Raw genomic sequence first — 14,112 nt, forward strand, 5'->3', positions numbered from 1 at the left:
GGTCAACAGTTAAAGGATCTGGTTAATGCTACGCAGAAGTGTTTGCCCCCAAGTTACTTTCTGTAGGAACTGGTGAACATTGAACGGAGTGAATGGGCTGCTTCCAGGCTCACTGCTTTTGTCAGCTTGGATTGGAGACTTGCTGCCTGGTTCCTGCCACCTCATACCTCTGTGCTCAAATGAATAAAGTTTGTAAGAGAGAGAAGGAGCCTAACCAACTTACAGACAGTCTAACAGAAGAAGGTAACATCTGAAATTTGTCTGACTCCCACCTTCCCAGGAACCACGCCCAAGAGTTCCAATGTACCTCACTGTTGGTGTAAGACTACCATGTGTCTACTCAAGCAGCAAAGAATAAGAAGGATCTAAAGTTTTGTCCTTGTATAATATTTTTATTGGAACTTTTACCAAAGTAGCTCATTACCCTGAAAGCTCCTTGTGGGCAATGATGGTTTTGAATAAATCTTTGTTCACAATGGGCACTCATTTTTCAGTGAAATTTGTTGTACAATATAAACAGGAAATTAAGCCATAGAGACCAGCTTCTGAACAACATTATCAAGTATAGTGCTTGAAGCAAAAATATTTAAGAAGAAAAGAAGCCAAAATAATAATGTTAATAGAATTTTTTCAGAGTGACCAAAAGGCATAACAATGACCAGGGAGGAATAACAGGTAGAAGCCATAAGCAGAGTAGATATAGTTTTTTACTTCAGGCATCCTATTTGTGGAAAGAAAATAAACCAAATTGAATTACAGCTGCATATAAACTCTTATTATCTGTGGTTTTCTGTTTAATCATTTTAAATGGTAATACTATCTTCAGGGTATCGTATATTAGATAATGCATGTGAAACCTGCTGGCATAGTATTTGGCACATAGCAGGTACTAAAAACTATCATCTAAGCATAGTATAAAGCTGGGTAGAGAGTTTATTTCCTTTGAGACAGGAGAAACTTCAATAATATTAAAAGACAGAATCCTTGGGGTTATGGGTGTGAGAGGAGGATCTGAAGTTAAATGAGACCCCAGGTTTTCTTACACTCATGAAGCCTGAAAGCCACTGGACAGTCCAGTAGCATCACTCCATGCTGCCAGGAGTCTGCAGGGGAAGCAGAGACTAATTTTTATTACCTCTATACTGAGTGTTGAAGATGGGCAGGGAGGTTACTTTTAGTGGGTGATCATGAATATACTTAGGATTTGGGGATTTCTTAAAGTGAACTTTAAGTGTCACTTGAAGAAGCACATATGAGGGAAGGGTTGGCCCAGGAGCCCTGAAGCAACTGGTGACATCCAATACGAGGCTCGTTTTTAAAATCCAGAGCCAGTCTGGAGGTGCCAGGTGAGCAGCAAACCAGAGGGCCGTTACCAGGGGACAGTCTCACTGACAGATTCAGGGAGGCCTTTCACCTTTGAGCTCATCACTGAGAGTAAAACACACCTGGGGATTGAGTGATGCACTGCTGCTCCTGAGGGGTGGCCTCCAGGGACAATATGTGGCCACAGAGGGATGCAAAATAAAAGGAAGGGAGTGTTTCCTGGCACTCTACTCCTTTTTGTGTAACAGCTAAAGAGGATCCTTTGTGAAGCTATAACTGTGGCAGAGGGTCACCAGGAATCCAAAATCCTGCACACCTAGGAGCTCTAAGAAGGCACGGGGGGAGCCCCTCGACTGCCTGCTGCAGTGCCCACTGTGTCTAATGCTGTTACAAAAAGAGGGCTGTGAGTTTTCTTTAGTATTTTTATCTATAAGTATAATTTATATTATAAAGTAGTATATATAAAAATATATATAATCTTTTTTACAAAGCCTGCAGCTTTCATTCTTTCTTGCAGGGGCTCTCAAATGTCTATCCAGGATATATTTGTTTAATAATCCCAACAGGACAATCTGAGCTGACACTTCTCTGTTTTGCATTATCCTTCAGATAAAAAGATAACAGAAGCCAATGGGCTTCATATCACTTCAGAGAAGATAAAACATTTGTAAGTAATGGGTATTTATTTTCATTAAGTATAATTAAGATTTAAGAATTCCTATATTTTCTGTAAAAGGAAAAATCAACATGTAGTCCCAGGTAGAATCCACAGTGACCCAAGGCAGGGAGAGAAGGAGCCTTGGCGTATTGAATTTAGAACAGAGAGGCAGGAACAGAGAGGTTCTCAAAGACCAAGAAGTCTGCTCCTGAATTGAGAAAGGAAGGAAGAACATTCAGAACAGTTCCAAGTTGTGTTACAGATACGAATTTGAAGGAAAATCTGCTGCTTCTTTCTCTTTCTAGACATTTTCTTTTCTCTTCCTTCAAATTTTGATGAACATCATTCATCCCAGAGCCACCTTCAAAACATCAAGGCTTCTTCTCAAGGGTTCCCTGTTCTAACCTTAATCATGAGATGAGTTTACACTGATTCTAACCAAGAGAAAGAGGTATTTCTCACCCAAAGACAACAAGCTTCAAAGGCATCTTTCTTTCGCTCTGGTTCTTTCCTTTTTGTTTACCCAATTTACATGCAGTTTTACCCACCATAGTCAGTTCAACTCTGTAAGTAAAATGATGGTCACACAAAAGAGTGTGGGTCGCTTACTACGTACACTTCAGTTAAATCTCAAGTACAGAAAATTTAGGTCGTCTAGTTCTAGTTTAAAGCATCATATCATCCCTTCCAATCACTGAATTTCCAGTCCAAAGCCTCCTCCAATGAGCCCATAACCTTGGTTTTATGGTTTATAGTTTCCTATTTCAACTCACCAGTCTGTTTGTATGCCATGTTCGGCCTCCTTGAAGGAACACAAAAATCTTTTCATATTTGGACTCCCTTGGGTATTTGATGGAAACTGCTAGCCTGGAAGATACCTGCGTCACCATCTCAGGTGATGTACCTGAGATAAACTATATAGGGAGACTAGGAGAAATATGTAAATGATCTTTTCCTATGGTATGTGGCCTCAGTTCCTAACGCAGCTTTCCTGAGGCTAATCCTCTATATGCACAAACGGAAATTTGATATAAGCAAGTTGCGTGTGAACAAATTGAATCAGATGCAATAAGGAGTGACAGCTAATACATTGCACACAGAGCTGACAGCTATGCAGAAAATAAGGTCGGATTTTAGAATCAACATACTCAGAGGGACAATAATTCAATGCTACATTTAGAAATGTGGAGATATTTGGTTTTCTTTTTTTTTAATTTATTACAAGGGATTGAAACAGAGTTTGGGATGCACTGTAGGTTTTTTTTTTCTTTAATTGTTTTATTGAGGTTATATTGGCATATAACATTGTATAATTTCAGGTGTACATTTTTATATATCAGTTTCTGTGTAGACTGCACCATGTTCACCACCAGTAGTCTAGTTTTATCTGTCATCATACATATGTATCCCCTTACTGCTTTTGCCCTCTCCCCTACCCCCTTCCCTTCTGGTAACCACTAATCTGTTCTCCTTATCCATGTATTTGTTTATCTTCCACATATGAGTGAAACCATATGGTGTTTTGTTTTCTCTTTTTTTTAAGGCTCTAGAACTGGAGAGGAGAGGGGAGTAGAATTTAATGAGATAACGAACGTTAAGTGACTGTCACAATAAATGTTTAATACATGACATTATGATTACTACCTTTGAAGTCAAATGTTTTTTGAAGGAAGCATCTAAAAGTGGGTTCATGTCATAAAAGGTGCCAAGAATTAGGACATAGGGCAGGTCAAAGGCTAATGCAGGATATAAGGCAGTGATTTCCAGCTTTGGTCAATAGTCTTGTTAAAGTCCTTCTTTATTATAACTAGGAATCTGGTCCAAAGGAAGGAAAACTGTAAAACGTACACAATATATTTTTGCAGCCATCTGAGCTGACAGAAAAGTAGGTCCCATGATAGTGAGGCTTACGGGAAAGGTCTGAACTGAATGTCCAAACACCTAAGTTTTAGACCTGTTCCTTCCACCAAAAGCCAAGATGACCGTGGGTTAGTTTAATCACTCTGGTCTCAGATTCTGAGATATGAAATTGAGCTTGATAATCTCTGAGGTCCCTTCTGACACTAACATTCTACACTAGTGTATTCCTCTCACAGTTTTAGAGTTAAATATGTGCTTTTGTTTCTTTTTTTTCTGTCTTTTTACATAAGATACTTCATCACCGGGCAGTACCAAGATGATGAAGCATCTGAGCTAAGAGACGGGTGTTTCTCCATCTGCACCTTGCTATTTTTCTAAGAGCCAGGATCTCCTAATAAACGAATATACCCAGGGAGGATCCCTTTTCTCTGTATCAAATTAGCTGTTACTTAGCAAATAGAAATTAAATACCAGCTATGAGAAACTAAGTACTTGCTAGAATGGAATTTCAGTCAGTGTCTTCAGCACCCTGATTCAGTCAACAGAGCTATCCAGGACAGGATCTCCTGAAAATGCTATGTTACTTACCACATAGTAAGTAAAATGCTCTTTTTGTACTCACCTAATTCAATTTCAGATTACATTTAAACTTTGATTTTTCTTAGAATTTTCCAAAATACTATACAAAATTCTCTTTTCAACAAGAAGAAATTAAGTATATAAATATACAAGTGTGTACATTATAAAACTACACATCAAAGAAGAATTAATTTAAGTGCTAATAGAGAAAACAGTTTAGACTCTGTTACATAATGTCAGTGAAATTTGTACTCTGAGAAATGGAAACTGATGTAGTGGGGGCTGTGGGAGCATATAGCAACATGTTGAGCCAAGTTCTCCCAGAACGCTCATCTCACTGGGCTAAGCCAGATCCTTGGGAAATGAGTTCCTGAATTCAGAACCATATGCAGCCTTTTCACAAAAATGCATTAAAGGAGTGCATAGGAGTTTAAAGAAATAAAAATAACTTTTCAAGAGAGAGAAAATGGCTAATATAATGGTCCTTATTGTTCATTCCCTTCATAGAGTAGAAGAATGAGTATCTCAGAAGCCAATAATGTCTCTGGGTCTGTGAGTGAGTTCATCCTCCTGGGCTTCCCCTGCCGCAGGGAGATCCAGATCCTCCTCTTTGTCATCTTCTCCCTCATCTACCTCCTGACCCTCCTGGGGAACACATCCATCATCTGTGCTGTGTGGTCAAGCCAGAAACTCCACACACCCATGTACATCCTCCTGGCCAACTTCTCCTTCCTGGAGATCTGCTATGTCAGTTCTGATGTTGGCCAACATCATCTCCCCGACCAGGAGCATCTCCTACGCTGGCTGCCTGCTGCAGTTCTACTTCTTCTTCTCCATGTGTGCTGCTGAGGGCTACTTCCTGTCTGCAATGTCCTTTGATCGGTTCCTTGCCATCTGTTGACCTCTGCATTACCCCACAATCATGACTCACCATCTCTGTGCCCAATTAGTGGTTTTCTGCTGGGCAGGTGGCTTTCTATCCATACTAATACGTGCGGTTCTTATGTCCTGGGTGCCCTTCTGTGGCCCTAATATCATTGACCATTTTTTCTGTGACCTGGGGCCGCTGCTGGCACTGTCCTGTGCCCCAGTTCCCAAAACTACTCTAACTTGTGCTACTGTAAGCTCTCTTATCATCTTCATCACCTTCCTCTACATCCTGGGGTCCTATACTTTAGTTTTGCAAGCTGTACTTCGGGTCCCAGATGGTTCAGGCAGGAACAAAGCTTTTTCTACATGTGCCTCCCATTTCTTGGTAGTTTCCCTGTTTTATGGCTCAGTCATGGTGATGTATGTGAGTCCAGGATCCAGGAGCCATCCTGGGACACAGAAATTTGTGACCTTGTTTTACTGCATGGCAACCCCATTCTTTACTCCTGTTATCTACAGCCTGTGGAACAAAGATGTGCGAGATGCACTAAAGAAAGTCCGGGGAGCACTATCAAAAGAAATGCCTAAAAATACAGAGAAATGATGTAAAATTTTCTATCACTATTCTTTCAGGAATACAGAATTTCTCTCATTTAAAAAAAACACTTTTCTGGGCATGTCTAAGTGTTTGATTTCTTACTCTCACAAAAGTTTGACTCATTACTTGCAAAGAGCTCAAAGCCTGTCTCAAAAACAAATACCCACAGTCCTAAAGATCCATTGTAGGAAAGTTCTGTGCAGTTTTCATTCACCAATGGATTATTTCTCTCTTCTGCAGATTTTTTAAAGCCCTAAAACTAACATAATCAAGTTGGTATGTACAAAGATGAGACTCATGTTTCCAACTTGTATCTTGGCTTTTATTGTAATATTATTTTATGTGTTTCAAATTTTTCAACTATTTTTTCCTTTCCAATTACAGATTTTCCATAATGAGATATAGCATGTACTCAGTGTATTACAAAAATTCAATTTCTTTATTTATAAGATCAAAGACCTCATGCCTGTCACTCAAACAGTAATGTTTTTTCAATTGCTTTTTCCTTACTCCCAAGCATTGGTAAGGTGTCCATGGTGTGCAGCAAATGAAAATGGGAAATGATATGATTTCTTCTTAAGGGAAATTCTCAGTCCAACTTTGAAGAGGATACATAGAAGGCACACATTCACAGATGCCAAATCATTAAGTATTCCTTACCCAAACCTTGGTTTTTGTACGTTCTGAGCTTTTAGTAGAGGAACATTTACTGTTACAGAAAATAGACATGAGAAACCAGGGAACAGACTCCGCCAACCAAAATATAAGCTACTTAGAGGCAGTCAGCACTTAATATAAACATTTTGACTTGACTTATCATTTGCCTGTACTCTGAAATGTTCATATCTTAAACTATGGCACAAAATTTCCTTTTCTGGGGGAGGAGGTGGTTTGTGAAGTTGTCATCTATATGTTGAAAAAGAAGCTAATGATTTGACTGACAACATCCAATCCAGATCAGAACTCAATTCAAGTTGTTTATATAAAAATAGACATCTTAAAGTCCTCTCCCCAATTATTTTGGCTTTGGGGATATTTCCTGTAATAAAATATGCTGAGTGATGAAGCTACCTGGACCACTGTGAAACAATAGGAGAATTCAAGGCAACCTGCAATCCTGAAGGGTTAGTTTCTCCTTGCCCTCTGCAGATTACCAGGACTGCACCTACCTGAGGTAACTCTACCATGATGTAATTATAACAAAGTTCTTACTTGCATACAACAGAAGTTTACTCTGGCAGATTAGGCATGACAATGGAAAAGATTTAGTGGTGGGATACCAGGAGCCTCAAAGAATCAACGAAAGCTGAAGAACCAGAATTGAGGCTCCAATTCAAAGATCAATGCGCAAACCTCCCTGTGGAACTGGTCTGATGAAAAATCGCTATCACTATAGCCATGCCTGCTGCCGTGGGCCACCAGACACCACAGTTTTAACCACTTCCAATTTTGGGCTAGGAACTTGTCTTTCCTGCAATAATTGTGCTACCTGCTTCATTGCTATTTTTTTCTGACAATATTTCACCATTGCTGCACCCCCACCCTGCTTCTGCTTCTTGCATCACTAGCTCCTATATCAAAGTCTGGTGTAGCTGTGTCTGCTTGGTGGAACCAAGAATACATCCCCACGCCATAGCTGCAAGAGAGGCTGGGAGAGCTAATACCTGGCAATAAACACTTCAATTATGCAAAGATAAGCTCCAAGCCTGATAATGTTGTGATTCTCCCAGGCTTGAAAAGGGATTGAGATACTAGGCAGCCAAAACAAAAGAAAAATACCAACTATGACAACCCATTGATTTTGACTCCCCCATAATATCCTTGGGCTATGTTCCCTCTAGAAGTTACATAGGGTAGAACTTAGTTAAATGATCCACCCATCAATAGCAGTGAAGTAGAAGCAGAATGAGAAAGGGGAATAAACTTTCCTGTGGGTAGTTGAGGGCTTGTCTATTTCATGATAAATGCTCATACCATGATGCTTATTAGTTATTGTGGTGTTATCTGGAGTTCCGAGAGATGAAAGTGCAGCTAAAGGGAAAGAAATCATCCATCATCTGGAAAAGTCTCTATTAGCTGCAGTGAAATTTAATGCTGCCCACTCTCGTTTCTTAGAACTGGGGAGGAGTGGATAAAGAAGATTCATCACTTACTCTTTCACTTTGAGCCAAAATTTTTAACCTGGGATTCAACGGACCACAATTAACCACATAACGAAGATCCTCAGTTATATCTGGATTTTCATAGTGTCTTAAAAAGATATTCATGTGTAAAATTAAACTTTTTAAAATTAAATATTTTTGGTTTGGGCCTAAATGTTGTGTACATATAATTTTCTATAACCAGTGCTTGCTTATCTACACTGGGATGCATTATGTTCCATTTTCTTTATATATTTTTTTAAATTACACAAGTAATATATTTTTAAATGAATAAATTTTCATTGTAAAAGACAAAACAATACAAAATAACAAAAGTCTTCATATCTCCACACTTCTATACACCTATCTGTCTACTCAGCAATGTATCCAGTTTTGTAGGTATACTTCTATGCATTGACCTTTGACCTATGACATTTTCTATGCATTTATATAAAAATATAAATCCTATGTTTTAATGAGTATATAAATTGGATTATACCTAAGTATTCGCCTACAACTGGCTATCACACCCATACACTATTCTCACCTAAAAAGCAATGTCTGAGAGAGAATTTCATCCAGGCTCCACAGGGACTTCTGTCAGTCTGGAACAAATTAGGACAATGAAGCTGCAGATACAATTCTTCAGGAAATTCTTTACCAGGAGGTGGTACATGGACATGTGAGAGCTCTACTCCCACGATATAGTATACTCAGTGCATTCTTCTGCCACCAAAATTAGGATTTAAATCAGGAAAATCTGTGAAATAAGAAGATAGTTGTCCCCTGTAGGCAAAGAAACTTTATTCTGAAAAACAAAGACAATTCAACTATTTGTTTCGCCTCAACATTTTCTGACTCTATATTTAGTCTCAGACTTCTCTGTCTACACCTGCACTATCCAATACAATAGCCATGACCCACGTGTGGCTGTGGACCAGCTGAAATGTGACTGGTCCTAATCAAGCAGTGCTATAAGTGTAAAATTACATACCAATTTTGAAGACTTAGTATAATAGAAGAATGTAAATATCTTAATAATGTTTATATTGAGTATATGTTGAAATGATACTATTTTGGAAAAATTGGGTCAAATAAAATATATTATTAAAGTTCATCTATTTCTTTTTACCTTTATTAATGTAGCTACTAGAATATTTAAAATTATATATGTGAGAGTTCACATTTGTGGCTCACATTAGATTTCTGTTAGCACTGATTTAGACTGATCTCAAAGAATCTAATAGCTTTAAATGCCATTAATATGCTGATAATTCTCAGGTTTTTATCTCCACTCCCAACCTGATCTCATACCTCCAGACTTGCATATACAATTGCTTACTTGCATCTCTACTGGGATGTTTATTTATCAATTTCCAAGTGTACACACATACATATATAACTGAAATAGAAGTTTCTTAGAACAATGCCACCCTTATTGCAAATGATGCACTACTATTCTATTCCATTCCATTCTGTTTCTAAGGACACATCTCATAAAGCCCCAAGATGAAATGACCGGCTGGGTGATGTCATCTCCTCTTGGTAGGCTGACAACATCTGTAGTCTCTGTGATTCAGCTAACTCTTTTTTAATCACCAGACGGGAAGAGATTATTTATATATTCCTTGGGGCAAGATGGTTAAATTAGTTAGAGATGCCATTCGGAAGATGGTATTCACAGAAAACTAAGACTCAAACAGCTTTTTCTCTTTAGTCTTTTCTCTTCCAAATTATTTTCCTCATCATTGAACTTATAGGTCTCCTTTTTAGTCAAATGCTATTTGTTCAGTATTATTCTCATCACTAGAACAGCCCATTATTATTCAAATTTAGTTGTACCAGTTGTTTACAAACCATCATTATAATCAATAAAAATTGATTTTAAGTGGTTAGTCAACAAACAGTTCTCAGTCCTATTTGCCTCCAGTCGGATTTATAAACGTGATAGCTTCTTGAAAGTTTGTGTGCTTTTCTTCTTCAGCTTTTTCATACTTGTCAAAGGTCAATGTTACCAGTTGTTTAAGTTTCATCACATCTAAGGTGATTAGAGAAACTCTCCAGATCCCTCTGTATCGAGGACTGCTGTTACCCACCCAAAGTGCACCCCACTTTTCCTTAGTAAAAGAATCCTGATTTTGTTCAGAGTAGCAGTGTGTTCAGCTAAAGACACTTGCTTCTTCAGCTTCTCTTGCATCCAGTTTGGTCATATGACGTCGTTCTGGCCAATGAGACACAAATTGAGGGTTTCTGGGAAGCCTTTTGCTTTCCTGAAACAAGAACTGCTGCTTCATGCTCCTCCAGCCTGGAACAGGGAAATACCTAGGTGTTTAGCAGCCATCTTGTAACCATGAGGTAACAAATATGAGGATGAGGATCTACAAGCTAAATGTCACAGATCCAGCATGGAGCAGTGGTTATGGATATTATGTGAGGAAAGCATTAAGCTCCTAACTAGATATCTATGTTAGATATATTATGGTATAAAATATGTATATATTTTAGACTTTATTTCTTAGAACAGTTGTTTTAGGTTAACAGCAATTTCTCATATGCCCCTTGACCCCACTTATACATAGTCTCACCCATTGTCAACATCCCCCACCAGAGTGGTACATTGTTACAGTTGATGAACCTACATTGACACCTAATCATCAGTCAGAGTTCAAAGTTTACATTAGTGTTCATTCTTGGTGTTGTATATTCTGTGGGTTTGAAAAAATTTATGATGACATTTATCCACCAAAAAAACACAAAAAATGTGGGATTTATCCAGTGTGTAAGTAGAGAGGAAATAGGTGTAGGTACTGATGGAAAAGAAGTTTAAGAAGATGATTCTGCAATTTGACATGGGAATATCAGAAATAGAGAGAACTTGTATGAAGTTATTATGCCTCCTTAGATATAGAATGCTAGGACCTGGACAAAAATGATGAGTAAAGATGACAACAGATCATAGGGAAGATGCCACTGAATTCAATGACATTAGGATTGGGTATGAGAAGGTGAGAAATTACAAATGTTAAGCTTTTAATTTCAGGTTATAGATCAGTGGAGCCATTGGCAAGTAAGGATGGTTAGAACTAATTTAAAAGGAGATTAGCAAATTTAGAATTAGACATTTTAATATAAAGTAGATCTTCATGTAAAAATATCCAGCAGGGGCCAGCCCCGTGGTATAGCAGTTAAGTTCGCAGACTCCCCTTTGGTGGCCCAGGGTTCACAGGTTTGGATCCCAGGTGCAAACCTATGCACCACTTATCAAAGCCATGCTGTGGCAGCGTCTCATATAAAGTAAAGGAAGATGGGCACAGATGTTAGCCCAGGGCCTATCTCCCTCAGCAAAAAAGAGGAGGATTGGCAACAGATGTTAGCTCAAGGCCAATCTTCCTCAAAAAAAAAAAAAAATATATATATATATATATATATATATATATATATATATGACCTCCAGCAGGAGGTCACAGATGTTTGACTAGGGTTTGGAAGTAAAGTTAGTGCTAGAGTTATCCGAGAACCAAGTTTTAGCCCAAGGTTTCCTCATGAAGTGCAATACTGTAAATTAAAGTACAATTGTAGAAAACTAGAAATTAAAGAGTAGAAATTATCTCTGAGGGACACTTATCCAGAATTTTACAGAGTACTACATGAAAATCAGCGCACTTAGACCTAGATGGTAGCAATTCACAAAGTCTATAGCTCTTCGGCTTACAGTGAGTATTAACTAAAATTCACGTGTCTGCGTATGGAAGATTTGGACCTACCTTCTAAAGCAATAGCCTTGGCAAAATGTGGGAAATTCAGTCAAGTCAACATAACCTTACTGAGGACCCACACTGGTGCCCAAACCTATGCTTAGAATTACGGAATATACAAAAGTAGTGCTTTAAAATTGTCCCTGATGTTGAGAGGTTTTTTTTTTTAAATATGGTTATCTGAAAGATTGTTGGTTAACTATTTGTGTGTTAGCAATACATTCCACAATTGTTGTGCTGTGAAAAATAACAACTGGCGTTGATGAAGGCAGAATTTGAGAATATTGAAATACGTCAAGTAGTATATATTGAAAATCAAAAGAGAAACTAGACACTCAATTATAGAGAAATATATGAAAATCTTGTTAAGTTGGATTTCAAAATAAAGAAGTCTATCTAAGGTACAGAAATATCTGTAACATAGAGTAATAACTTCCTAAGACTTAAATTATGTCTAATAAGTTTTTAAAAATCATCTTCCCAATATATAAAAATAAAAGAAAATGAAGAGAAAAAAGCCCGATCTCATTTGTATCAAGATCTTTCATCCTCCTGAACATTAGTGACATATTACACTAAATTCGACTTTTGAATCCCTTAGAGATTTCCTGTAACAACACATTTAGAATTTTCTTTAGTGCCTCCTTCATATCTTTGTTCTGAAAGTTGTAGATCAGAGGATTAAAGAATGGGGTTGCCAAAGCATAGAACAAGGTCACAAATTTCTGCATCCCAGGATAGTCCCCAGAACCTGGGCTAACGTACATCACCATGACTGAGCCATAGAACAGAGACACCACAGCAAGATGGGAGGCACAAGTAGAGAAAGCCTTGTGCCTTCCTGAGCCTGAGGGCACCTGTAGCACCACACTTAGAACACAGAAGTAAGTGCCCAGGATGTACAGGAAGGTGAGAAAGATGATGAGAGAGCTAAAGATTCCACAGATCAGAGTAATTTTAGGTACTGGAGCACAGGACAATGCCAGCAAAGGTGCCAGATCACAGAGAAAATGGTCAATGGTGTTTGGACCACAGAAGGTCACCTGAGATATCAGAGTCAAAGGAGTCAGCAACCAGAGAAAGCCACCTGCCCAGCAGAAAACCACTAACTGAGCACATAGGTGATGGGTCATTATAGTGGGATAGTGCAAAGGTCTACAAATGGCAAGAAATCGATCAAAAGACATCACCGACAGAAACAAGACCTCAGCAGCACACATGGAGAAGAAGAAGTAGAACTGGAGCAGGCAGCCAGCGTAGGAGATGCTCCTGGTCTGGGAGATGATGTTGGCCAACATTTTGGGCACATCAGAACTGACATAGCAGATCTCCAGGAATGAGAAGTTGGCCAGGAGGATGTACATGGGTGTGTGGAGTTTCCGGCTTGACCACACAGCATAGATGATGGATGTGTTCCCCAGGAGGGTCAGGAGGTAAATGAAGGAGAAGAGCACAAAGAGGAGGATCTGGATGTCTGTGCCACAGGGAAAGCCCAGGAGAATGAACTCACTCACAAATCCAGAGGTATTAGTAGTCTCCAAGGTCCTCATGAGTCTAACCTATGGAAATGACAGAGACAATAAGAACCACAGAAATATTCACACTATTTTTCTTCTTCCTGGTAACGAGATATATGTTTATTTTCCTCAATTTTCGTTTGCGATATTACTATTTTCCCTTCAGAATGGTGAGTGTTCTTTCCTCTTTGTCTCCTTTCCTCCCTCATTTATTCAATAAACATTTATTTTGCACATAATGTTACCTCTGTTCTAGGAGATAGGAAAAGAACAATGAATAAAAGAGCAGAGCCCATGTTCTTTTGGAGCTTATGTCAAATATCTTTTGTTCAAAGCAACTTCAAACAATATATTATGGCTCTAGAATTTCTATAGAGAGGGAGTTTTGGAGCTTAAATCTAATTGGAAGAGATCTAAGGAGATTTACCTTGGAACATCATTTACATAGCAGGGAAACTGTTTTTGCTTTGATTGTATGTTTATGTGTGGTAACTTCATAGGGAGCTGATAGAGAAGATGGAGTGGATGTTAGCATTCCTCCACCCGTAACACGGTACTGCCACGGACACGGTAACAATGGGATATAACAATCAAAACAAAATTTCTTGGTGTCATGTGAGACATGAAGATCATATTCAGTTGGAAAAAATAAGGAGAGGCTTTTGAGAGGGAGATGGAACTTGGCAAAAGACAGAATGTTCCAAGGGCAATGATGGAGGCGAAACATTAATAACATATAACAATAATGTGAAAAGATTTAGATACAAGACATTATGTTTAGAGAAGAGTCCAAAAGAATGAAAGTTAGAGT

General features: G+C 38.5%; 1 protein-coding gene and 1 pseudogene across 1 annotated transcript; one reads left to right on the top strand and one right to left on the bottom strand.

Moving 5' to 3' along the window:
• The first annotated feature begins 4,936 nt into the window (after positions 1-4,936).
• Positions 4,937-5,894, top strand: LOC106799997 (olfactory receptor 11G2-like; annotated as a pseudogene).
• Positions 5,895-12,359: 6,465 nt separating this feature from the next.
• On the bottom strand, positions 12,360-13,334 carry LOC106800426 (olfactory receptor 11H2-like). Its single transcript, XM_014780390.1, has one exon. The coding sequence runs from the start codon at positions 13,332-13,334 to the stop codon at positions 12,360-12,362; it is 975 nt and encodes a 324-aa protein (XP_014635876.1).
• Between the last annotated feature and the right edge of the window lie 778 nt (positions 13,335-14,112).

The sequence above is a fragment of the Ceratotherium simum genome, chromosome 3 (genome assembly GCF_057802395.1).
Source record: "Ceratotherium simum simum isolate JZ-2026a chromosome 3, ASM5780239v1, whole genome shotgun sequence".
Taxonomy (NCBI): Eukaryota; Metazoa; Chordata; class Mammalia; order Perissodactyla; family Rhinocerotidae; genus Ceratotherium; species Ceratotherium simum.

Coding starts and splice junctions, on each gene's coding strand:
- LOC106800426 (XM_014780390.1), bottom strand. CDS start 13,334: ATGAGGACCTTGGAGACTACTAATACCTCTGGATTTGTGAGTGAGTTC.